We start from the raw sequence: 27,182 nt of genomic DNA, 5'->3' as shown, positions 1-27,182 counted from the left end.
CTCTGCAATGCAAAGGGGGATGGGGAATTAGGTTACTTTCATACTGATCAGTTTTTCTTCTGTTCTTCTTGCCTTACCAAAATCAGAAGAAAAATACATGAACACAAAATCCTAAGGAACTCTTCACACCCATCATTTGCGTTTTTAAAAGTCCTGCATGCTGCAGTTTTGCCCCTCCCTACTAAAATGAAAGGAAAATGCATCAAAAACGTGGCAAAAACCCACCTGTGGTTGTGTTTCTGGTGCATTTTTTTGGAGTCACATGTCCTTTTTTCACGGGCGCAAAACACACAGAATACGCGACAAATGCCTATGCAGTTTTAGTGTGTTTTTGCAGCATAGCAGTGTGAAAGCAGTCTTAGGCTTTGGGTCCTTTCACAGTGATCAGTTTTTCTTGTCTTTGCCTTACCAAAAGCGGCAAGTCAGTTGCAGGTCAGTTGGACTTAAAAGTCCTGCATTTATAGTGCATGTTTGATGCAGTAAAAAAAAAGCGCACCCTCTTATTGAAATTAATGTAAAATACATCAAAAATGCAGCAAAAAGGCACCCACAGTTGAATTTTTTATGCGTTTTTTGAGTCCCATGTCCATTTTTCAGAGGTGTAAAATGCAACAGAAAAGCGTAAAAAACGTGGACTTTTCATTTTTCTATCAAGGATTAATGTGGACTGATTCTAGATCCAAACACCAAAAGGCCTGTTATTATACTGAAGGTGTGAGATCTGGATCCTGCTCTGGCTGCAATGTGTCCTTTTCATCCATATGAAGATTATATCACAGGTATGGGTCTAATAAGCAAATCTTATGATGGGAGGCTCAAAAATATGTATCTGCAAGTAGCTGTTCCTACCAGCTATGTGATAGAGGTTTAGACCAGATTACTGCTATCAAGAAACTAAGAGTTAAGGAGCATAAACAGCTAAATGATGATTGCTAAAATAAGCAGCTGAAAGCCGCACAATTTCTTACCAGGCTATCTAGGCCTCCACCAAGCAGATCCACTGCTCCCATCTGCATTGAAGATACTTGTGGCACATTTCCTGGAGGTCCAAGGTCTAGATTAAGAAGGTCACCAAGGAGGTCTCCTTGAGAGGGAATGACCTGTGTCTGCTCAATGGCAGAGGTAGGGGCTGGTCCAACAGGGCTGTCTCCAATGTCAATGCTAGAATTCAATATATAACATTATTAGACAAAATAGACAAAAAAAAAAAAATCTTGTTGTGACATTTTGGGGAAAACTACCTCACTTTGTCTTCATTGTCCTTTGTAAAAGCCTAAACATTTAAAGCATTAGGACAGGGGTGCACAACCCATGGCCCACTGAGCCCTCTGAGGTGGCCTGCGACCCTAAATCCAGGGAAGTGCATGCCCATGCTCTGGGATGTCTGGCTGGCAAGCCCGGATTGCGTTTATCGGGTTGCCTACCCGCCACCCCAGAGTGCATGGAATAAGGGCCAGCAGCGGAGGAAGCAGACACCGCATAAGCCGATGTTTCCTCTGTAGCACTAGCTCCTGACCCAGGCAAAGTGATACCAAGTGCACTTCACCTGGGGCCTTTCTAGCAGCCTTAAGAGTGATGCCAGCAGAAATTGGAAAAGAAAAAAGGTAAATTTATTAAACGTCACATACACTACTTTTGCAATGGGCATATTATCAATTATAAAAAAGGGTTATTAGGCTGCTTGTACACTGATCCGCAGGTGCAGCGCAGTGCATCTGTGGGTTAGCTGCACTAAACTATAAAGTTTCTATTATATCCTGCAGGTTTCATTCGCTTTCTGAAAGCGCACCAAAACTGCAATAGTTTTGGTGTGCTTTCAGAAAGTGTAGCACACCCACAAGATATAATAGAAGTCTATGGTTCAGAGCAGCTAACCTGCAAGAAAGTTGCAGGTGCACTGCGCAGCACCCACGGTGCTTGTAAACCAAAACAAATCAGTGTGAAAGTAGCCTTATTGGGGGCTCAGGACAGTAAGGGACAGTAAGGGCTCATTTTTATTTGTGGTTTTGGGGGGGGGGGGGTTGGGTGTTAAAATCCCATAGTTCACTGTGGCCTGCGACCAGGTACCAAGTCACTTAAGTGGCCTTTGTTCTTCAATAGGTTGAGCACCCCTGTATTAGGAGCATGCAATAGTATAGGGGACACTTTACAAGCCAGTCACAGTTGCAGTTTCGACATGATCACTTGTTCTTCATGTTCCTGTGATGAAAACTACCAGCGAATCAAATTTCTAGTGCAGAGAACCATGTTAACTTGATCAGTAGAGGAGGATATGCCAGTGGCTAAAGTTATGTGAAAATCTAAAATTTTCCTGAAATTTTAAATTCATGCCCTCTCTAACCACCTAAACCTCCCAACTAGTTTAATGTTATTGGCAGATGTGGAAGGGATTGGAACCAAGACAACTTTTAACAGCTAAAGTCAAGATTTGCATCTAACTACAGCTGCATATAGGTCTAGATCTAATGGCCATCTTAATATGTAATTTTTACTACTGATGCATTTTTCCGACATCTGTTCAGTTTTCACTTCCCAAATTCATGACAGGTTTATCTTAAGCACCTTTTAGCTCCGGGTTGGGAGGTTTAAACACAGATTTTTAACCTACATTGTGGGGGTAAGGCCACTAAAGCCTGCTAGAACTGCAAAACTTCCCTGTGCTATATACTCTTAATATCAATAAAAACTTATGGACAGTATTCAGAGATGAAATATCTACCATTTTACAAAAGGGCCACAACACTCACCTTCCATGCTGAATTGGTAGGTGTTTACGATGGACTCCATGGCTGCCTTCCACAAAAGCATTGGGTGGCTTGTGGTACACTGAAGCCAGGGAGCCAATATGGCAAATCAGCTCATCCAGCAAAGTGGGCTCTATAAGGTCTGTCTCCTCAGAGATAAGTGGCTTCTCGGAAAGTACCACCTCTTTGGCAGTGACAGGGTCAGTGGAGAGCAAACGCCAGTAAATATATCCTCGATCACGCAGGTCAGGGTTATCAGAATCCTATAATAAGAAGAAAGTGACACTCAGCATGAACTCAATATGACACCAATACATGATTAGCAATAGGGGTAAAATTCTAAACAAATGTATAATGCTTTAAACCTAGACCAAATGCCATAAGCTGTCACAGCATAGAGCAAACCAAATACATCTCGCCTCATGGCTGAGACCATAAAAAAATAAAATTTGAGGCTGTGCAAAAGCCTAAGAGCATGTATAAATTTGTAAGTACTATTTTTTATAAACTCACCTATAATTCTGGCCATACACATGGCAATGTTCAGGCACTATCAAGCACTTACCATCATATTCAATCAGCTTTTGATTACAAGATCAATCAAATGAATCAAAGCTAACAGCCAACAACAGTTTCCTTAAAAAACAGCTGGCATTGCTGGCGATTGGTTGCTTTGCTTGGCTTTTGTTATTAAAAGCTGGTTTAAATTGCCAGGTGTATGGCTAGCATACGCACTTCACCAGCTTATAGTTACAAACCCCCAATCACCTTAAAGTGGTTGTAAACACTTACATATACTCGGTGAAGTGACTGGCCTCAGGTGATACACTGAGATTAAACTAATCCTACTACCCAAGTTGTAAATGTCTATCAAGCAGCCCCCTCTTCTCTACATCTGTTGAAAAGGGCTGAATTTATAAGCTTCTCTAAGATATCAGAAAAAAGGGGGTGGAGAGCTGAAATTACACTCTGCATAGCTCAGTGAGAGCTCTGAAAGAGGATTGGAGGGAAGAGACACACCCCCTTCAAACAGCACACAGGAACAGAGCTGACGCTGTAAATCAGCTGGAGGTCACTCCCCTGTCACCATTTTTGTCTTGGTGTCTGGAAAATTTATCAGAAGTGATTCATGCTGATAGCAGAGAAATTAAGCAGCAGACATAGAAGACATTTAGTGTTCTTAATTGAGACAAGTACACAATATAGACAGATAATCTTTGTTTCCATTTCATGTCTGAGGTTTACAACCACTTTAGTGCATTGCGACCTCACACAAAAAATTACTTAGTGCTCTATGAGTTTAACTTATTTGCCAGGCAGGGCAAAGTAACAAGTTTACTTTAATGCCTTCCTTCTGGCAGCACACAGCGCTTTCATTAGCTCCCCCCACTAGTCTGTTCAGCCCCTGAAATCCCAATGCAAGCTCCAACTTGCTCTAGTCGCAGATTACACAGTTCTAAAGACCTATTGTCTGCCCACATGCTGGGCCACTGAGCATCAGTGCTGTCAAATGAGGGTGAGGGGAGTAGAAGGGAGAGAAAGTAAAGAGAGTATAAGTACAAAGTGGCATTAAAGAGAGCCTGTTGGTTTGCACTGATTAGTCAAAACCACAGATTTGTTTTACAAGTAAATAGTATAGTGGATTATGACCATGGAGATTGAAAAAGAGGCTGACTTATGTTTATAGGTCAGAAAACAAAAAAGATCCGTTTACTTCCTATATGACACAGAAAAGGTTGCACAAGCGAGGGATGGGTAGCAAAGCTTGACAACATCTTTGGTGCCCATAGTCACCAACAATGAATGACAAGAAGATGAGCGTCCAGAATTTCCCAATCAAGAATCCTGTAAGCAAAGTCCTCAATTTGGTATTTGCTACAAGCTTTCACAATAGGCCTAATTATAACAGGCAGCAAGTCAGTGATTTTGCACTTTATTTTAGTTTTATCCATCATAACCAAGAGTTAAGGTAAATCTTTTTATGAAAAATACCATAAATCACAGTTAATTTGTGCTCATACACAAATTAATCTCATATACATTTTTATTTAAATTACAAGCTTCAGAAATGCAAAATAATTTTACCTGTGAGGTCATCTAGGAACCGCCAATTATGCAGCTATGCTCTAATACCTGGGGGAGTGTCTTGACAGCAGCCTCACATTATTCCCTATAGTCTCTGGCATGACATCTCTCTGAAGTCCTGCACACTATCATTTATCCTCAGGAGGAGGTGCGGGTGGGCAGGCAGATTTGTAACTTTGCATTATTAGCAAAACACAGAAAAAAAGAGAAGGTAGGATGGGACAGGGCATGTGGGCTAATTATACCATCATTTTACCAATTCCACCCACATTACTCTTCATACTCATATCTGCACATCAGCACAATAACACTGAGAACTACATGGGGGTAGCGAGGGGACCAGGCACCATGCAGATAATGTGCTAGCAATTAAATTTTTTTTTAGTCCACAGGAAAGGAAATGAAGAGGATAGTGTATGAGAGCAATGACTCTGAATGAGGATAGTGCAATACATTGCACAAATATCTTTCTGCAGAAGGCTCATTCTTGCAGACACGTGTTAATTTGGAATTTTGCCCCAAGCTAGGCTATAAAGGATAAAGTGAATTGTTTGGTTTTGAGGGGAGAGAGCTTAATCAGTAGAGAGGCATTAAAATGTTTGATATATTTGGGACACAATACATAGAAACAATATATAAGGTAGGCATTTGCATTGCAATAGAATACACAGGCTTACTGTGACTCTGTGGATTATCTTTCAATAGCCCTTTCTGAAAATCCTTCTCTCAAGGCCTTCCTAATTTTCCTCTCCAAAAAACAACTTGCTATGATAAATGGCACACCAGAGAAAAAGCTGAATAAACGTGAATCCCACTGGATATGGAAAGATTTCAGGGATTCAGAGGTTTAGCACTAAAAGCATCTGCAGATATGCCCCCAGTTGTATTTCTTATCTAGGTACAGTGTAGACTTGAATGTCAAAGTGTTAAGTCATAGCTTTGTCAATACTGGTTTATATAGAAAACACAGCACACGCTTTAAAAGCCAGTTCTTACCTTCCATTTCTTAATACGCAGTTAGCTAATCTACATAAAAATACTCCGGGAGGTACATAGAATAGTTGTAAAAAAAAAAATCAAAACAAAATATTCCATATTCTCAGATACAAAAACAGAACATACTGAAACATACCTGTCAGCTAAACAAACATCACTTTACATGATAAAAGTGTCAGTCACAAAAACAAAGAACATAAATCCACAAGCAACTGACAGATGTGAAGAATATGTAAATACATATTCGCCAGCACACCAAGGATCTTGCAAAAGCAGTCCAAAAAACTTTATTCCAGATAAGATCACATCAGAAAAATATAGTGCAACGTTTCGGAGCCGCACAGGACCCCTTCGTCAGGCATGGGTGTGAAGAATGGGCACCCAGAGGGGCTTGCAAATACCTGTAGCCATTTTCAGATCCCCTTGCTGACTGCCAGGCTAATCAGGCAACAACCAGGAATTATCAGAGCTCCCTCCAACCCCTCATACATTCCTAATGGCCTATCAATATGACGGGCAGACCCTTGGCCTAAAGAAACATGGGGGTGGACAAGCCTTGCACTAAAGCTTGCTGTGTCAAAGCTTTGCTCGATCAGAACAGCCTTGAATTACAGTAAACTGGGGGCATTATAAGCTGGTTCAGGTATGTGCAGGAACCTCTTTATACCTATCAGCACCTGTGAATCTCAAAAGAGTCAATAATAAAAGAACATTTTATCAATCATACATTTTTATTGTTGCCAAATGTGAGAGACCTCTTCACCCTCAAAAGGAGTAGTTGCTTCCTTTATTAGGAGGCGCTCCTACTCTTAGTGATCGTTACCTATTGGTTGCATTAGTAGGCTACAAGAACAAGATAGCAGGAACAGGGTTCCTAAAACAGCCATGACTCTCAGCCCACAACAGTAATTGTAATCAATATAAAGTCTGACTCCCTAAGTAAAGTTAGTACTTTTGTATTGCCCATTGCTAGCCAGGCTAGGTAAAATGCCTTAACATTTACAGAAAAGATCAGAGCTATACAATTACAAAAAAACATACTTTCCAGGAAACTTATTGTGAATTTGGACAATGATAATTGGTGTAAGCTGTTTCTAAAACTATATCTATCTTTTTCTGTGAAGACTTAACATCATGAAGTTCTGGCAGCAACCCCCTCTCCCAACCTACTGCTAACTACCTTTGGGTTCAAAAGAACTCTGGAATATTTTGGGGAGACATGCAGCCATCATGAAGAAAATGTATAAACTCATCTCTCTGTAAATAACTAAACACGTTTTTTAATAGGAAGACTTTTTTTATTTCGCAATTTCTTTAATACTTTATTTTACTGCATTGTTTTGGCATCAATAAATAGGCATTCTTTTAGGTGAAAGGTCCACTTTAGGAGATATTCAACAAACTCGCCATTCATGCCTTTACCTTGAATATGGTTTATTTTCTCTACTGCAGGCTGTTTTACACAGACTGTATTCAATGTTTTTGGGAATTTTGGATCACTCTAGTTTCCCTTGCTCACAATCCCTCTCGATGTTATAGTTCTGTCTCTAGGCTCCCAGAACAGCCTTGTGCTAGCAATGCTGAGCAGAGGCTGTAAGTAGGAGCTCAGATCACCAGCAAAGTTCCATCTGACAGCAGCAGGGAACACAACTCCCTCTCCTTTTGGCTCCAACATTTGTGTCAGTTTATCACTATCCATTCTTCTCTATCCATTCTACGTGGACTTCTTTTAAAACACTTGAATTTGTCACATTATGTGCATATTCATACGACCCTATAACACTACAGTGTATGCTGCACAGAGCACCGTGAACATGCATTCAACATGCATTTTCTCTTGCTTGTACTAGATCACAGCACTAAGAGTAATCCAGGGCTGCCGGGGGCATCAACATCAGTGACAAAATGATTGTACCCAGAAGCTAATGGAAAGGATTTTCTAATTGAGAGATACTACAAATGGGAAAAGGCTCTAGCAACTGGTTAGGGTTAAGAGTGGTTGTAATAACAGACATTTTCAGATACAGTACGTGTTTGCATGCAATGATAAGGATACAAACACTAAAACACTGGAGGAACTTCATGATGTTGGATATTCTCAAAGGCTTTTAGAGCTTTATCCTGGCCTCCCTCTTCAATGCTGGTTTCTCAAGCTGTACTTTTCTCACTGCACCGAAAATACAGCTCCCATGATGTGCTACTAATTATACCCGTATTTTGCATAAAAAACTCAACACTAAAACAATGCAGGCAGTTATAAAGAAAACTTTACAGTCATATTCATTTCAGAATCAACAAGTTAAAGATCCTACATTTTCCTATCAATACCTGTGTAGCTAGGCTCAGAACTTGCTGCACCAGCTCCTGTGTTTCTGACGGCTTCTTCAGGAACAGTTTAACAATAGCAGTCAAAAGTGTGAGCTGCACCTAAAGAAAAAAACGGAGAATATTAAACCAGATATTGCCAAAAAGGTTTTCAGTCATGGATTTGTTTTTTTGAGTAATTTCAGGAGTAATCAGAAAACCAACTGGTATAAAGCAAGAGTAAATTAAAACTAACAACATATGGGTTTACACCAATTGAAAAATATACTTGGTATCCAATATCAATGAAAATTGGAAGAAAATAAGACCACCCCAATCAAAAAAAGCTCTACCCATTTGAAAAACTGACTTTTTCCACGTATTTAATATAACCACAAACCATTTGCTTCCTTAAAACTTTACACTTTACTGTGACTTTAAAGCGTTCATTTGGACCAAGCTTGCTCAATCAAACTATTTCCTTCACCAACAGATTTACCCACTGGGAGCGCTGTATAACCTGTGTGTAGCCTCAGCTACATACAGTATACAGCACTGAGCTCCGGCAGCAGATGGGGACTTCTCGTCTCATTCTTGGAACAAGATCAAGACAAGCTGAGCGCTGTTCAGCCACTCAAAGGAAACCTTGTATTTTATGAATGAATACAAGGGCTTCCTCTGATTGACTGAGATGGAAATTGTGACATCATTGGCTCACCTCTCCACCTCAGCCACTCAGAGGATGTCTTATTTAATTCAGAAAATACAATTCTGAATGGTTGAGCAGCAATCAGACCAACTTGATTTTATACCAGGATTGGGACGATAAGCCCCTGTCCCACTGCTGGAATGCAGCACTGTATACTAGGGATCGACCGATTATCAGCAAAGCCGATATATCGAGGGCCGATATGCACTTTCCCTGATATATCGGAATCGGCCCCTGAGGTTACTGATATTGGCGATATTTCGGGAAAGTGCTTGTACTGGAATGATGCCTGCAGCTAGAGGCATCACTCCGATACCAGAGTCCATAGCTGATGGTCGGCTGTCTTGTATTGACAACCGATGCAGCTGAGAAACTGCTCGGCTGTCATTACAAGGAGCGGGAGGGGACATTCCCCCCCCCTGCCGCCTTCCGCGGCTCGCCTGGATCTCCCGTCCCACCGGGAGACCTGGTCAACCGGCCTGCATAGCTGCCGAAGACCCGCATTCGGCTCTGATCGGGTCCGCCGAAGACCCGCATTCGGCTCTGATCAGGTCTCCGTATAAAAAATAATTTTCTCCTTCCAGACCAGTGCTGGGTGACGTCACTCAGGGAATCCCAACGGGCAGGGCAGGAGGCACTTTTCGGAGCTCGGATTTGCTGCTACCTCAATGTAACGCTTCTGGGGGGCAGGGCTTGGCTGTTCTGTGTTCGGTCCTTTAATGTCGGGGTGTCCAGCTGCCTGCAGGAGAGAGCGCCCTATCTGATCAACGAGGCCACCAAGATCTATGGGGCATCTGCCACCTTGGCGAGTCCTATGGAGAGACAGAGGGGGGGCTCCTGTGTACACAGCAGTTTGGCTTCTAGTGGAGCCAGAATGACATCACTTCCGGGTACTCGGCGCCAGTTTAAAAAAAATGACAGCATTCAAAACAACCAAACCTGGCATTTTGAATGCTTTTAACCACATAAGCCCCGGAAGATTTTACCCCCTTCCTGACCAGGCCCTATTTTGCGATTCGGCACCGCGTGACTTTAAACGGACAATTGCGCGGTCGTGCGACGCTGTACCTAAACGAATTTGACGTCTTTTCCCACAAACAGAGCTTTCTTTTGGTGGTATTTGATCACCTGTGCGATTTTTTGATCATGCGCGATAAACAAAAAAAGAGCGATAATTTTGCAAAAATAACATTATTTTTCACATTTTTTTATATGAAATTCCCCCCCCCCCCAAAAAAAAAATGTAAAAATCAAAATTTTTTAACATTTTAGGCCAATTTGTTTTCTGCTACATATGTTTGGTAAAAAAAAAAATCGCAATAAGCGTATTTTGATTGGTTTGCGCAAAAGTTATTGCGTTTACTAACTAAGGGAAAGATTTTTGTCATTTTTATTGTTTTTTTTTTTAACGAGTAATGGCGGCGATCTGCGTACCAGTGACATTTGGGGGTACCAGTGACATTACTACAGTAATCAGTGCTATAAATATGCACTGTTACTGTAAAAATGACACTGGCAGGGAAGGGGTTAATTTTATTGGAGAAGGAGGGGTTAAGTGTGTCCCTAGGGGGCGAGCTTCTAACTGTGGGGGGTCTTCTGAAATTACCATAGCAGGACCGTACGATCTCTGCACTTACACAAGGGAGAATGACAGGCGGCTTTGTTTACATTAGCTGCCTGCCTTTCTCCCTCTGTAACGGACGATCGCGAGTGACCGGCGGACATCGGGTCCGCCGGTCACACGCGCGGGGATCACAGTGAACGAGGGGGGGCGGGAGCGCGCCTTCGGCGGCGCGTGCTCGCCCCCTATTGGCTCGCAGGCGAGTGACGTACCCATATGTCACTTTGCCTGCCCGGGGCTGACCGCCGCAGTATATGTACTTGCGGCGGTCGGCAAGTGGTTAAGTGCAGAGAAGGGGTTTGGGGTCTTTTAGACCCCCAGATCCCTTCCACAAGAGTACCTGTCAAGTGATTAAAAAAACGGCAACAAAAAAACTTTATTGGTTGATCACTACTGTATACTGTATGTAGCTGATGCCACATACAATTTACACAGCGGACGCATCTGTTTGCGGAGTAAATTGTTTGTGTGAGCCAGCTTGGTCCAAAGAAACTATTTTGTCATAGTAAACCCAGAGTTGTGGTTTAAACTGCGCTTGCTGCTAAATTTACCTGTGTGCTCTCATCATGGAATCCTTCCAAAAAGCTCTCCAGCAGTTCATCAGCATTATCAATACGTTCTGCATATTCTCCCACAATCCAGATCATGGCAGCTCGGGCATCGGGCTCATCCAGCGAGTCCAAATTTTCACATAATGTGGCAATGATACTCTCATATCTGGCACATACAACAGCAATTATTCAGCAGTCATTTATGCAGTACAGAATTTTGTTTCATTGAATCAGCAGAGAAAACTTACTTGTTTGGATACTTGCGGAAGATATCCCTGATAACAACAATTGCTTCTTGCACTACATAGTTTACCTTGGTCTGAATAAGGTCAAGAAGGGTGCTTACACACCTCTCAGCAGATTGCTAAAGGGAAAAAAAATTGTGAGGATACAATTTGTTAGCACACTAGATACACGGTAACTAAGTGGGTATACACTGTATAGTAAGCTTGAAAAACAAAGGGGTGCAAAAACATTCGTGTATATATACACACTGTGTGCACAATTATTAGGCAAGTTGTATTTTCATTTCATTATTGAACAACTACAGTGCTCTAGGTCAAACCAAAAATGTTAACCCACTTGCACACCATATGACTTCCTGGGCTATGTAGTTTTTTTCTTCCTTCAATTCCCTGCAATATAAAAGCAATCATAGCGGCTGTTCAGGAAAGACCTGAGAAGCACCGAAGGGCAGTTGAAGAGGGGTGAATCCCCTCCTGTCGCCCTCCGGTGCTTCTCTGGTCTCTCCTGTTCGATTAGGGAGCCAAAGAATGAAACGGTCAGCGGCCACTGTTTACTATAGAGCTGACCGAGGACCAGATGATCAGCGGCCATCTCTATGGCCCTTTAGAGGCCAGAAGCGACATCATGTCATCACTTCCTGCGCTGGTAGATGCAAGCACTGCCGTTAGATATGTGTTTATTTGGCGTAACATAATTTTTCACATTATACAAAAAAATTGGGCTAACTTTAGGGTTTTGTTTTTTTTTTAATTCACAAGTGTCCCCCTCCCCCCCCCCCCCAAAAAAAATTGCGTTTGAAACAATTCCTGCGCAAATATTATGTGACATAAAAAAAATGCAACAACCGCCATTTTATTCCCTAGGGTCTCTGCTAAAAAATAGATATGTTTGGGGGTTCTAAGTAATTTTCTAGCAAAAAAAAAAAAACACAGATTTTTACATGTAGGAGAGGAATGTCAGAATTGGCGCAAAAATATACTGGTTTCCCTCGCCACCTCAACCCCCAGCAAACATATGACACCAGAAATCTCTAAAATAACAGTCTTGGTCTTGAACGACTGTGGTGTATAACCAAATACCAGCAAAATATTACCATATATAAATCTGCCATGCTAAAATACCAAAAGGAATCTTATATCAACTCATCCCCCCCACAGTTCCCCCCTTTGTATCATTTGCCTCTCTTTTTAGATTGTAAACTCTCAAGCAGGATTCTCTGAACCCATCTGTATTGGATTGTTACTTTTTGGGTTGGTTAACAATCAGCAAGCAATCACAATCATTTGTGAGCAGTAAAAGTTTCCTGCATTGTAACAAAGATCACACAGTTTCTTTGCTCTCTTTTCATAATCAAACAGAACAAAGCAAAACTTCTAGGTTTTTTAAAAAACTGCCTGTGCTGAATGAAAGTCGCTGAAATCTTATTTCTCATCAAAAGTGATCAAAGATCAATCAATGCATATTCAGTTCACAAGCATATATAGGAATATGACTTTCTTACTTCAACTTTGATGGCACATCTTCCAATGGCACGGACTGCCTTCCTGACAAAGTCAACATCTACTTCAGTAGCATACTCCTTCAGCTCAGCGAGTACCTGCCAGACAAGAAAAAAAAGCTCATATAAATTCATGGATTGGCTCTCATATTTATGGAAAGCTCTCTACTACTGATTGAGCAAGATAGAGGAAATGGATGTATACTATAAGAAATTTCTCTTTCTTTACAGAGTGCATATTAGCCACATCAGTATCACCTACGTATTTCCAGCAATGCAGCAGCACTTTCAGGCTGATGGGATTACATCATAGGCGGATCCCTGACATATTTTGTCACACCCATGTGACTTTATCATGTGAGTGTGACGAAAAATGTCAGGGTGGGACTTATGATGCCATCACGTCAACCCGGAAATGCGGCTGAATTGCTGGAAATAGGTGATGCTGAGGTTTAGCCTTAAAGTGTTTGTTAAGCCACTATGTTATGTTTATACCATCCCCTCTGTTAGATAACAACATGTGTCCCAGTGTCTGTGCTTTATAAAAAAATATGCAGATTTCTACCGAATTTCAAAGCATCTCCCAGCACTCAGGTGACTCCTCGCCTCTCTCCTCTCCCAGTCCGACAGCTCCAGTAGGCGGGGCCCGAGACCTCCCGCTGGCGCCAGCCGGGAGGAGAGAGGCGGATAGTTACGTGAGCGCCGGGATGTGCTCTGAAATCAGGATTAAATCGTCATTGTTCAATAAAGCAGACAATCGGACACATGTTATCTAATAGAGGGGATGGTATGAGCATAACATACTTTTATAGCAGCTGGGAGGGGAGCAGAGCATTAAGGTAAAAAACCTTGTGCCTTTAGAACCTCTTTAAGGGTAATAAGTGTTATATTGTCACTCATCACGTAAATGGGTATGTTTGTTGAGCTATAGGAGGTTGGTTGGTTGATCTATATTATTTAATTTACTATTGGAGCACTCACAATAGCCAAATAAGGGTAACAACTTTGAGACACAGAGGTGTTGGGCAGCATTTTTTATTTTTGTTAAGGTTAAGACACTTTAAGACAAATTTAGAATCCAAAGCTATGACACAGAGCTATGCCATAGAAAAAAAAATAACTGCCAACCTTTTGTTTCCCATCTCAGGTTTTTGTATTGGTAACATCTAAGACTGTGGTTGAAGTGCCTTTATCACACATAGGATAGGTTTTTTTTTTTTGTTTTTGTTTTTTCCCTTAAAAACAAAGCAGCTTGGCAAGAAAAAAATGTTACATCTGCTCAGCTCAAACAAAAGGTTTAAATTAAAGGTCTATTCCAAATAACAACCTAGATATGGAGCATCTGAAATCTATAATTTTGAAGCGGTCAGTGGCAAAAATTACATGACATTATATTCCTCGTCCCTGCATGATGTACTATACTGTCGTTTTCCCCACAGATGGAAAGAAGCTATTTAGAAAAAAAGAATGGAATGATGACCTGAAACTTTTGAGAACTCTACTTGATAACAAGGTTACACTAACCTGCGCAATGTTGGCCTGTGACGCCAGCCGTATCATTATGTCCAGTTTCTCCAATTTCACATAAATTGGATCATTGTATTTGACAAAGAACACCTTAATTTCTTGTTTCAGGATCTCTGGCCTAGATTACATAAGTGAAGGAAAGGTCAATAAATGGAAATATTACACATGCAAGTCACTAAGGCGTTAAAGTAACTCCTTGTTTTTGCCAGTAAACAAAGCGCTGCCGTAAAACAGATAAAGAGCTGTCCTCCCCTTGATGATCCTAAGGGGAACCATATACAGTAAAACCTTGGATTGCGAGCATAATTCGTTCCGGAAACATGCTTGTAATCCAAAGCACTCTTATATCAAAGCGAATTTCCCCATAAGAAATAATGGAAACTCAGATGATTCGTTCCACAACCATTCATTCATAAGTCCTTCAGTTTATAGTCCATATAAAAAGATTATAGCATTACGATAGGTTGTGTAACCATAAAATGTTCATCCACAAATAGCCGCTTCCACAAGGGGATTAGAAGCAAAATCCAGCAGGAGCTACAGAGTATCAAAGAGAAGAGAGGCGCCTCTAAGTGTAGCAATATGGTTCCATTTAATGAAGGTACAACATTTAGCAACTCACATGGTTGATTAATAAAACAGTCACATCTAAGTATGCAGGCATCCGGGGTAAAGCTGTCCACATAGACCATCCTCTGCACCGCCGGCTGCCAGTCTGTAATCCTGACCAGGAAGACCACCCTGCAGTAAAGCGATCTGAAAGCGAGGGGTAGCATGGAAGGGATGACGTAGATGGCGGTGTGGAGGATGGTCTATGTGTACAGCTTTACCCCTGATGCCTGCATCCTTAGATGTGCCTGTTCCAATCATCAACCATGTGAGTTGCTAAATGTTGTACCTTCATTAAATTTAACCATATTGCTACTAGAGGCGCCTCTCTTCTCTTTTATACTCAGCTGTGACTTGAGGCTACTTGTATATCAAGACGTGGCTTGCATATCAAGTCAAAATTTATTTGAAAATTTTGCTTGTCTTGCAAAGCGCTCTTAAACCAAGTTACTCTCAAACCAAGGTTTTACTGTAATTACATAAATGCCACTAAAAAAGAAAGACGATCAAAAGTGTATGACAGTATGACAAATAATAGCAGGGGTTCACCCTACCAGCCCAAGAGGAATAGCTTGTTCTACTTTTGCAAACTATTAACTGTATAGAAAACTAAAACATTGGTTGAGCATTTTTAACTTTAACCCACTTTTGTGCTAAATAAATGCTTTGCCTGTCACCCATAACCTTTCCTTTCATTACTGTGGTTCTCTAATACAAAATATAAGGACTTGGTTAAAGTTATAAACCTTATTTACACTTATGCAGCCAAATAGGAATAACAGCTACTTTATAATTACTATGCATTCCACTGACAAAAAAAAAAAAGAAATACTTTTTACTTTAATGGCTTTTTTTTTTTTTTATTATAAAAAAATAAAACTCCAATAAAAACTCAAAAACTGATGTTTTCCCCATCTATGAAATGTTTATGAGGGGGCTGGGAAGTGACTCTTACCAATATTACCCCGTCTGTAGTGAGTAGGCAGATCTCTTTCAGTTGTAAATTGGATTTGCACACTGTCCGCCCTAACTAAATAGAAGTAACTACGCTAAGTATAAGTATAAGTATAAGTATAAGTTAGTATAGCGATCTCCCTGGCTAAGCTGTTGTGTTCTGACCGGGGGATGCCATTTGTCTAGTGGCTGAGACCGCTAATCGGGAATCAGTTGGCTGCTGATTTTCCAGCATGCACATACAACAGAAGCCAGCAGATGTCACCAGACATTCGGCCCGCGTGTACTAGGGCTTTAGCTAAGTACACACTGGTCGTTTTTTTTTTCCAATCAACCCAGCAGGGCTGAACAAAAAAAACCTGCTGTACTAACTATCCGATGTTAGTGAGTTAGATGTTAGAGCGATCTCCCCTGCTGTTCTACTGTGCTCTGACAGGGGGATGGCCATGCCAGCCCCCTGTCAGAACACTCCGGTCAGCACTTCATTGGCTGAGAGTCCTGAACAGGTGCCGATTAGCAGACCTTTTTTGGTCATGTCCCTCCGGCTTCTGTCAGACGGACTGCAGTACACACGGGCCAAATGTGGGCCGGTTTCTATTGAAATGATGCCCTGCCCAACATTCGGCCCATGTGTACTAGGTTTAACGTTATTTTGAGCAATATAAGAGTCCTATGTGTAATCCTGCGTCAAAGAAACAACCAGAAGGGTAAAACTTTTTAAAAATAATTTTTAGGGTATGCTGTGTGAATGGTAACCCATACTAAAACATATAGCGGGGTTCCTCAAATTTGGCTACAAAAGATAGAAATGCCCTTTAAGAATGGGAAACAAATGTGAACAATATGAGAGGGCTTCAGTTGTTGCTTTAAAGGAATAAGCGCTGTTTTTAAGGTGTTACTATTGAAGGCTGGGGTCCAACTTTTTATATGAACAAAACCTTTGTAACAAAGTCTAAAACCATGCAAAATTACACTACCAGTATTACCTTTTTTGGACAATCAGATTGATGTTTCTTAGAGCCACATACTGGACCTCTGGCTCCCCAGACAGTAGGGTCACCAAAGGAGGTGCCAGTTTCTTGAGCAGCATTGTGTAGTAATCAGAATCTTTAGGTAGCAGTTCCAGAAACTTCATCAGAACTTTAACAGCAGAAAGGACAACAGCGGAGTTGGCATGAGACAGGCGAGGAGTGACACGTTCACAAATACTGTTCAAATACAACAAGTTTATGTGGTTATAAAGAACAAATGTAAAACCTAAATACCAATTATAAGATACATGACTGCAAGTTTAAAAATGCAGTACAAATACTGCCCTTACCTTTGTGCCTCCCTCTCATCTTTTGGATTGTAATTTGATAGACAGTCAAGAATAAAGATCTGGCCCCATTCAGTGCATTCATTTAAGGCAGTCAGCAATTTATTAATGTTTTGGGGATTCAGATCAAGAAGGTTACTGTTGGGGTGAGACTCGCTAATTTCAGAGAGCGCAGCAACAGCATTGGCAACCACCTGCCAGGAGGAAAGAAGTAAATATGAAATATAGGAAGCAACAATATAACGTAAAGTACAAGAACAAACAAAAAAAATTGTTTGACATTATTTTAACAAAGTAAATTCGTTATAAGAAAGAAATAAAAAAAGTAATCAAACAAATCACACAAACTGAACAAGAAAAATAATGACCACATTGTTGGTCTTTCCTAATTCACTATCGCGCATTTCATAACAACTGGCAACCAGCAGGTTATCTAACACCATTTAATACAAAAGTCTCAACGCAACAGGAAAACCTAGGAGTCACAAAGCTTGCGAATTAGTCCTAGGTAAAGCACAAGCACAAGTCAAAATCATTTCTAGAAAGACATAAAATACTCAGAATAATATCAAGCAAAATGTTAGTAATATATTGAGCAAACATTAAAGAAAAAATATACAATATTCAAAAACAAGCTTGTGATTCAAGTTGGGGTAGTAGATATGGAAAAGGTAGCCCTCTATACTAGTTTGGGTAGTTAGTTTATGCTCTCAGCATTTTTGACTACAGTTACCTACTTTACCTATTTTTGTTTCTATTTTATATTGTCTGTATTTTCTACAGCAGAGGTTCTGCTATTTTTGTACATTTGCTTGCTTTTGGATTATATATTGAGAATTGAAAATTCCTTATATTCTTTCCTTTATTCACTGTTGTAAAAACCTTTAATAAAAACAACGGAAATGGAAAGAAACATACAATAGACAAATGCAAAATACATAGGAAATCACACTGATGTCTGTTTGATGGCTGAAGAGCAACAAAACTGTTTCTTAAAACAAGAAACCAGTTTCTAATAAGAACGACTTTCATACTGTAGAATCAGTCCGACCAAACCTGAGATTTTTCACCACTAGGATTCCTGTGAGATACAAGAAAAGGTCAGGGGGTGTGCAAATTTCTAGTGGCTACAGCAGCCGATCGCAATAATCGGAAACGAACCCGGCAGGCTGGTTGTATCCAAGTTGATCGATTGATCTCGGCCACTTCCTGCTAAACCGGCCTAGATTCGAACTATGTATGGCCGGCCTAACTCTAGCAACTACCAAAAACAAAAATATAATCTATGTGGACTAACGCATAAAAGGATTTAGCGGAATAAAAAGTTGAAAATACAAGCTAAAACAAATTATAATACAACAGGCACAATTACCATGCTTAGTCTACACAAGGAGTATAATGTTCCCAGGCTGGGGCTTTGTTCCTCAACTGTAAGTGCCTCTAACAACTTAACAGTAGTTTCACATTAAACTTCTAGGCATCCCAAAAATATATTTATAGAGACCCTGTCAACAACTTAAAACATTGCATCAGCCCATCTGAGTCCCATCTCAATCCAGCGATGTGCACAAGAGCCTCAGCTGTCCTGGGATGCTGTCTACTTATTGGCTAAGACAGCAGTAGGAGCCATTGGCCGTGGCTCCATGTGTCTTATGGACGCGTAGAGCAGGGCTCTGTAACGAGCATGCACCAGTGCCCCCATAGCAAGTGTTTTGTTAAAGGGGGGACTTGTTTAAAGTGGATGTAAACCCCATTCATTAAATTTGACCAGGGCACATCAATCTGTAGTGTTTACTTCAAAGCCTTCAAAAGCCCTAAGTCCCGTGGCTTTCTCCTGCTTGTTCTTCTGTTATCAGCATGATAACTTCTGACAAGTTCTCTGTCAACTAAAATAAAACAAGGCTGAATTTAGTGTCGGGTGGGTGCTATAAATAGATTAGCAGAAAGCTGGTCTTGTCACAGCACAGCTCTTCATGTTTCTGCCTACGTGGAGAGGGGGTGTGTGCCTTTCCTCCAATCAGCTGTCTCAAAGTGTATGGCAAGAATCCACACCCACAGGTGAGTCAGGAAGAGAAAATTCTTAACAGGATGTGCACTTTCTAAGCAGTATAGAAATCTGAAGACAGCACATATACAAGAAAAATGTATGTAGGGAGATTTGTTTAATCTCTGTGTATCATCTGAGGCTGTTCATTCACTGGGTATAGATGAGGGTTTTCATCCACTTTAAGTGGGAAGAGCAAGGAGTGCCGGCGGGGGTCCCAAGAAGAGAAAGATCTGGGCGGCTTTTTTACTCTTTAAATAGCACTTTAACTATTCCAGTAGGAGTCAATTTCCTAGTACAGCCCCATTCCTCCTTGCATGTCATAGCGCTCTCCTCATCTGAGAATATTTAAAGCACCTCACTCTCTCAATTAACATTGAATGTTTGTAATCCTAATGCTGCTAGCATTAGAAAATAGTTAGGAAAGTATATCATATTTACTTGTTCTAAACTTCCTGATTCCCAGGCCTAGGCATATGATGTCATACATCCCAGGAGTCTTCAGGATGGGTTTTCTTAGCTAAGCACACCCTCCAGCTCGCATGCCTGAGCTAAAGGCAGATGGATTCCAGGAAATAAATGCTACATTAATCATCTGTCCTTATTCAAGATGGGCACAGCCAGAAATGCTAGGGGGTGTTTTTCAAAGGGATATCCCAGCAAAATAAAATATGAAGAACATGGATGGATAGGGGAGTTTGTGTTGAATATTAAAAAATGAATTAAACAGCATTTTTGGTTTGTGGTGCTCGGATGCCGTATAGTTCTACTTTAATTACTGTCTGAGCTGCACCAGCTCCTCCATCCCTCACCTCTCTACATTTTATTTAGCTGCCCCGGGAAGAAGCAAAATGAGAATATTACATGTCGGCACCCAGCAGCAATCACAGGTATTTTGGACATCCACACACGGGAGGCTTTAAATGGTAAAAAAAAAAAAATATTCAACATGTCCATCCATACCAATCTTGTGGGAAGATTGTTCTAGAAATGAATGGTCTAGCGACAGGGTTTCAAATTACGTCAAATCGCACAGAAAAAAAAATCAAATGCCTACACTACTTGGCCAAATTTGAGCAAGACCGGCAGATAAAAGCAGTGCACATCCACATAAGTATGATATCCATGGCTACCATATGGAATGGTGTCTTTATTGTTTTTTTTACTTAATCTTGCAGTCAAACATTCCAGTTTAAAGAAAAATTATCAATATTTTTTACATTTTTGAGTTTCCCATGGGACAAGTACATTTAGTGGTCTGTCCCACCCCCCTAGGTGCCCCATAACGCTAGCTGCAATGTCCGACAGGGTGTCAACCCTGCCCAATCCCCGACACATGGCTGTGCTTTATGGCGTCTGTCATGACCCTCAGCACCTGCAAGAAGAATGCAGAGGGAGGTGAAACACATCAGAAAAAACCCAAAAGCGTAAAACAACCTGCAAAGTCAACACTACAAAATAAGAGATATAAAATAAATATAATGTATACCTACAGAGTTAAACAATAAATTATTTCATAAGAAAGGCTATAATGTACCATTGGTAGGCATCAATTAAATTCAGGATAAATGCAATCATTTCTCTGGCCAGCAGTAGGAGGAGAGAGGAATTCCAGGACCATTTGGATGGTCTTGGGCCACACACGTTTTTCTTTTATATGAGAGTGTATACTATATTCATTAAAGGTGTTGCGATATACTACTCATGGAGTTTATGTTCACTTTCTTACCAGTGCATACAGATACTGAAGAGGTCTCTTCATAGTACATCAGTGTGCAGTGTGTGTGTGTGTTTGTAATGTTATTTGGAAGTGTTTTTGCATTTTTCCTGAATATAATTTATGCCTACCAATGGTGCAATATATCAATTACCATGAAATAATTTATTTTTTTAACTCTTTAGGTATACATTATATTTATTTTAGATCTTTTATTTTGGAGTGCTTATTTTGGAGGTTGTTTTCTGTTGTCTAATGTCCACAGCTGGAACTTACTGCATTGAATGTAAGGCTGGTCATACATGTTCAATTTGCTTGTACAATTTCCATTAGATTTACATTTAAAACTATGTAGTGCAAGGGCCTGCCTAATTGGATTTACATTTACCAGTTCCAGACCGCTCACCGCATATTAAGTGCAACAGGGCAGCCCGGCTGGGCAAAATCACGTACATGATTTTGTGCATGCGATGTAGAGGGCAGGCGCGGAAACCGTCGGAGCGCTGCTCCCGCTGTGATTGGACACTGTGAGAGCCAATCAGCTGGTCTGGCGGCCGTGATGGCTGCCGATTGTTCAGTGGAATGACAGAACGACGATCTGCCTATGTAAACAAGGCAGATCTCTATTCTGGCAGGGAGTAAAAGAGAGGTCCTGTGTTTCAGCTAGGCTGAAACACAGATCTCTCTTTTCCTCTAGTGTATCCATTCCCCCCACAGTTAAAAAGCACTCTCTAGGAGCACACTTTACCCCTTAATCATCCCTGGTAATCCCTTCCCTGCCAGTGTCCTTCATACAGTAACAGCGCATTTTTTTTTTTTTTTTTAGCACCGATCACTGTCACTGGTCCCCAAAAAATATCACTTAGTATCAGATTTTTCTGCCGCAATCCTGCTAAAAACATTTAAAAAAAAAAAAAAAAAAGTTTATAAATGCATCCCATAGTTTGTAGAAGCAATAACTCTTGCACGAACCAATCAATATACACTTATTAGGATTTTTTTTTAACAAAAATATGTAGCAGAATAAATACTGGCCAAAAATTATGAAAAAATTAGATTCATTTAAAAAAAAATTATTGGGTATGTTTTACAGCAGAAAGTAAAAAATATATTTTTTATAACAAAAACGCAGTGGTGATAAAATATCACCCAGAGAAAGCTCCATTTGTGGAAAATAAAAGACAAATTTTATTTGGGTACAGTGTCGCAGGACCGTGCGATTGTCAGTTAAAGCAACGCAGTGCCATATCGCAAAAAATGGCCTGGTCAGGAAGGGGGTAAGTGCCGGTTCACATATATGCGATACGGGAACCTTACGAATCCACTGCGGGTTCCCGCATCGCATTCAACTTGGAGGCAGTTCACAATGCCATATGCGAATCACTGGGGGGAGCAAATACAAAGTGAACGACACCCCCACATCAGTTCACATATCACAGTGTGAACGAGCTGTCAGTTCGGACAGGAACACCCACGTGATCCATTTCTGGCGCGGACCCAAAAAAAGGGTCATGTGCCCAAATGTGATGCAAATTCAACCATACAATCTGTATGGCTGAATTTGCATCACACAGACATCGCATGTGATTTGCAGCGCACTGATGTCTGACATTGCACATATGTGAACCGGGTCTTAAACCTTCTGGAGTAGAAGTGGTCAAAGGAAAACTATACAAGAAAATTGAACCTGCATGGCCAGCCTAAGTTTCATGCTTATATCTCTAGATCTTGGATAATAATTGTATGATTGGAGCCTTAGGTTATTTATTTATTTTTTTTCAGGTAAAACAGGTTCGCCTCCCGTCCCTATGCATTTCTCTAGCTGGTGTTTGTCTGGGGCAAGTGCTGGGAGCCAGAGACAGTGCCACAAAGCAAAGCAGACGTTTTCTTTCTTCCTAGCTGCAGTGTCAATGCCCCAAAGGGGAATGAGGCAGTCCTATCTGACATTGAAGTTGGTGTTACAGGGCCCATAGGAAGATGATACAAAAACATTTTTTCCATGGAGAATTGAAAGTAAACATTTACTGATAATTATTTAATGCTGTTCACTATTTCAAGAAGTTCAAACCTTCAGGTGGGATCTATCTGCTTTATTTGCAACAATAAAAGACTTCCTACAGCTTTAACCTAAAACGGAAATATATTCACACCAGAGATGGCCAAACTGACAGTCATTCTCGACATGAATACAATCTCAAAAGGAGAAACACTTTAAATCTTGTTTCGTGCAATGCAACACTTTTAATTCAGTATAAGCTCCTACTTCTTGCTAGCAAGTCAAAGGAAGAAAAAGGCTTGCTATGCAATGGTTGCAATGGGTAAATAAAACACAACATAGCAATAGAAAGATTTTTTAGTAAGCTTTACATTTAAGCATCTTGCATTGACAGCTCGGTAACTCAAAGTCTGGCTACTGATATCTTAGAAAACAGAAGCACAGACAAGTGAATAAGAAGCTGTCTGAGAGCGATGATATGCTTATGGCTCCAGACTGCACAGTGTGACAAACAGAAAGACACATTAACCAAGCAGGGAAGCCACCGATTTTGAACAGTGTACGCTTATAAGCTGAATTACATGCATTTACAATATCTTAGGCCTTTCAATACATTTCTTTGAAATGCTTTGTGACTGACCTTTTTGTGCTGTCTGTGTTATAATTGGCAATTAATTTTTTCTTCTTAAGTTTCTGACTATTTCATTTCTCAAGCATAAATTTTGCTAAAAACAGTATGTGGCGACTATGTGGGGGAAGGGGTTTTAAAAGTGGTTGCAAAGGTTGAAAGTTTTTTTTTTTTACCTTACTGCATTTAAAAAAAACAAAAAAAAAACAAAACCATGTGCAGCTCTCCCCCCAGACCCCACCTTATACTTACCTGTGCCGATCTTGGTTTAGAGCTGTGCCGAGAGCAGAGGCTCTTTCAGCTCTCTCCCCCTCTCATAGGCTCAGACACAACACCAGGCAGTCAATCACAGACAGTAAAGAGGGAGAAGGCCGAGCTGCTCTCTCCGTGTCAATAGACACACAGAGCCAGCTAAGGAGTGACCCCCCACAAGTGCCCACAAGCAAACAGCTTGCTATGATAGGCACTTGACGGGAATGGGGAGGGGGCTGGAAGCCAGAAGCGACAGAGGAGGATCGGGGCTGCTCTGTGTATAACTAATGCACAGAGCAGGTAAGTAGATCATGTTTGTTTTAAAAAAAAAATGATATGCAAGCCTTAACAATCACTTTATCTATTGCCGGACTTCGGGAGATATCTGAATGCCATCTCCCTGGTTCGGATAGCCGATTGGAAATTTCATACAGAGGAAAAGCTCTGGGTACAGCTGGAGCAGAAGCTGGCAAATACATCATTATATACTCAACTTTGGATACCGCCGGAGACTAGAAATCTTGCTGACACTATTTCGCCTTTAACCAGTTCGGTTTTCCGCGTCTGGGATCGGCTTCATAGGCTCCATAAAATTCCATACAACTCACCGCTTATGCCGATTTTAGGCCATAGCCTTTTCCCGCCTGGTTATAAAGATCACTGTTTCTCCCAGTGGCTACCACAGGCCAATGCTACGCTGCTGCATCATATAACGGGGACGGAAGGAATACTTCCATTCTCTAAAATATGCCAGGCCTCACCAAAGACATTTATGGATTGTTGGAAATACCACCAACTCCAGCAATTTGTAAAAAAACTGCCTTACCCCTTACGCAACATACACTCCCTGAACCCGATTGAACAAATCCTAGCACGCCCTGAATCAGGTAAAGGTTTATTATCAAAGTTTTATAAGGCATTGGACGCACTAAGCCCCAACTCCACCCCACATTTTTTGAAACAGTGGCAACTAGATTTTAAATGTACTTTTTCGCCGACACAGGAGGAGGTTATTCTTCAATTGTCTCATAGTTCAGGAACATCGGCGCGGACAGCAGAAGCCAATTATAAGTTTCTCACTAGATGGCACTACTCCCCCGTTAAGCTACAGAGGATGACACCATCTCTCTCGGCTGCCTGTTGGAGAGGCTGTGGGCTTAGAGCTACGCACGCACATATATGGTGGTTCTGCCCAGCAATCCGACCCTTTTGGACTAGCGTACTATCTTTAATTGAAGAGATTCAGGGTTTACCTATTGCTAGGGATCCGTTGTCTGTCTTATTCCATGACACTAAACTTCCTCCGGCCCAGTATCAAAAGTCTATTACCCCTCACCTTTTAAATGCAGCCAAAGCATTAATCCCAAAATATTGGAAACAGTCTACAGTCCCCTCGATACCTCAATGGTTGCGGGCAGTCGACCGTACTTACTACCTGGAAGACATGACATTGGATCTTCGTGGTCAGGCATCTCTGGCACGTAAGATTTGGTCATGTTGGTTAACATTTACCCACACTAACATATACGCTTCATATATGGCTGAGGCCTCTCTAGGTTAGAACGTCAAGACTGGTGAAACACCAAGGGACCCCCTTCCTTTTTTTTTTTTTTTTTTTTTTTTTTTTTTTTTTTTTTTTCCCCTCCCCAGTTTTCTTTTTTCCATCTTTCTCCTCTCTTTTCTTTCTCTCCTCTCTTTAGTGGAGAGCCCCGCTTAAACAAATGGACTTAAATGCTTAACAATCCCAGAAATATTGATTTTTGTAGGTATATTAAACCGTATGTTTTCTGCATTGGTTCTAGTTATGATGAGCAGGGACTGCCTAACTGTATATAATCTGGGGAGACCCCCCTTTTTCTTTTCTTTTTTTTCATGCTTGTATAATCTGTATAAAACTCAATAAAAAACATATTAAAAAAAAAAAAAAAAAAAAAAAATCACTTTATCTATTCTCAATAACAATCACTTTAATTATTTATTCTTAGATGTGTGTTCCTAAACCCAAAAACAAAGCAAAAAATTGTATTGCAACTTTCCAATCCTTAGATGTAATGGATGCTTTTGTTTCTTATTTTCAAGCTAAGACCATTTTCAGTAAGTATAGAAAATACCCGTTATTAGTGAGCACAGCAAAACCACACATGAATCAGGGTAGAGAAAGCACTGCAGCAAAGAGCAGATGCAAGAAGGCCAGTTTGGTGGATGCCCAATCACCTCCAGAGTGTGCAGGTTGAGATCCTGCTGCATTGCAACTGACCATACCACTTTAGGAGCCAAGCATGGCAAGAGTCCATTCGTATTACATCAGGATACGGACATGCCATCTTGACTCTAAGAGTTGGTGAGTGGGGAGCACGACAGAGTGGATCTTGTACCTTAAGAGATATAATTGTACTGGCACTTTGATTTTCACAATGGACTTTATTACTAAGATTGTTTCAGAGTCACTTGGATAAAGCACTGGTCACTTTTTATGTATATATAACTGATGAATGGTTTATTCAGTTTTGTAGTTATTTATTTTTGGATTTTTTTATTTTGTTAACCACATTGCTATTTAGTCAGATGTAAGAGCAGCGCTTGGGTCTTTTTGTCATTTATATAGAATACCTGTTGATCTTGCCAACAATCCAGTGTCTTTGTAACATCCTTCGAGGTGAAAAGAAAGCAAAACATCCTGATCTTTATTGAGATACCATGTAAGTTCACCTTTAACAAAAAGCACACTAAGATATCCTGAATGGGTATAGCAGCATAGTATACTTCAACCTCTCCAAAGTGCTGTACCTGCACCGACAGTTAAAGATGCACACTCACCAGACGATAATGCTGTCTAAGTTATTATCTGGTAAGTGCGCATCTACACCTGTCGGTGAAGGCACAGCACTTCAGAAAAATGTTTTGGTGAAGGAGTCATTTATGTGGACTGTCACATTTTCCTTGCACGATTATTTTGACTTTTTTTCTTTTTGCTTTTTTGGTTTGACTTTTTTCTGTTCATATCAGTGTGTATGTATATTTATTTATATCAGAATATGGATTTTTTTTTTTTCCACTAGTGCTGCTCTGCTTGATTATATGAACACTATAACAAACTTTATATCTATAGATTTTTAACATGCAGCTAGGGATTATATACTTTTTTTTTTTTCACAATAAGCAATGGCTTTTTCACATGTTGTTATGCTTAAACAGAACACCTTCCAGCCATGGCTCACTTTTTATCAGACCTGACCAAATTGGGGCCCCCAGGGCCGCATCTGGCCCTTTGGTTGCCCCTGTCCAACCCTTGATCCCTCCACTGTCAACATGCCTCTCTGCACCTGTCAGCTTACTCACTGAAGAAGCTGACGGGCTCAGAGAGGCATGCTGATAGATGTCTG

At 40.8% G+C, this 27,182-nt stretch overlaps 1 protein-coding gene across 2 annotated transcripts in view; it reads right to left on the bottom strand.

Moving 5' to 3' along the window:
* AP2B1 (adaptor related protein complex 2 subunit beta 1) overlaps positions 1-27,182 on the bottom strand; it is a 158,728-nt gene that overhangs the window by 76,787 nt on the left and 54,759 nt on the right. For both annotated transcript variants that reach the window (XM_082246175.1, XM_082246176.1), the window contains exons 6-14: positions 17,166-17,356; positions 16,831-17,052; positions 14,279-14,399; positions 12,758-12,853; positions 11,259-11,374; positions 11,011-11,176; positions 8,154-8,252; positions 2,748-3,007; positions 969-1,161 (exon numbers count right to left, since the gene is read on the bottom strand). In XM_082246175.1, coding sequence (XP_082102301.1) covers positions 969-1,161; positions 2,748-3,007; positions 8,154-8,252; positions 11,011-11,176; positions 11,259-11,374; positions 12,758-12,853; positions 14,279-14,399; positions 16,831-17,052; positions 17,166-17,356 — 1,464 coding nt within the window. The remainder of the gene's footprint in view (positions 1-968; positions 1,162-2,747; positions 3,008-8,153; positions 8,253-11,010; positions 11,177-11,258; positions 11,375-12,757; positions 12,854-14,278; positions 14,400-16,830; positions 17,053-17,165; positions 17,357-27,182) is intronic.

Source organism: Pelophylax lessonae (genome assembly GCF_965119305.1).
Source record: "Pelophylax lessonae genome assembly, chromosome: 2".
Classification (NCBI taxonomy): domain Eukaryota; kingdom Metazoa; phylum Chordata; class Amphibia; order Anura; family Ranidae; genus Pelophylax; species Pelophylax lessonae.
Note: the sequence above shows the minus strand (reverse complement) of the source record. Positions and strands in the feature narration are given on the sequence as shown.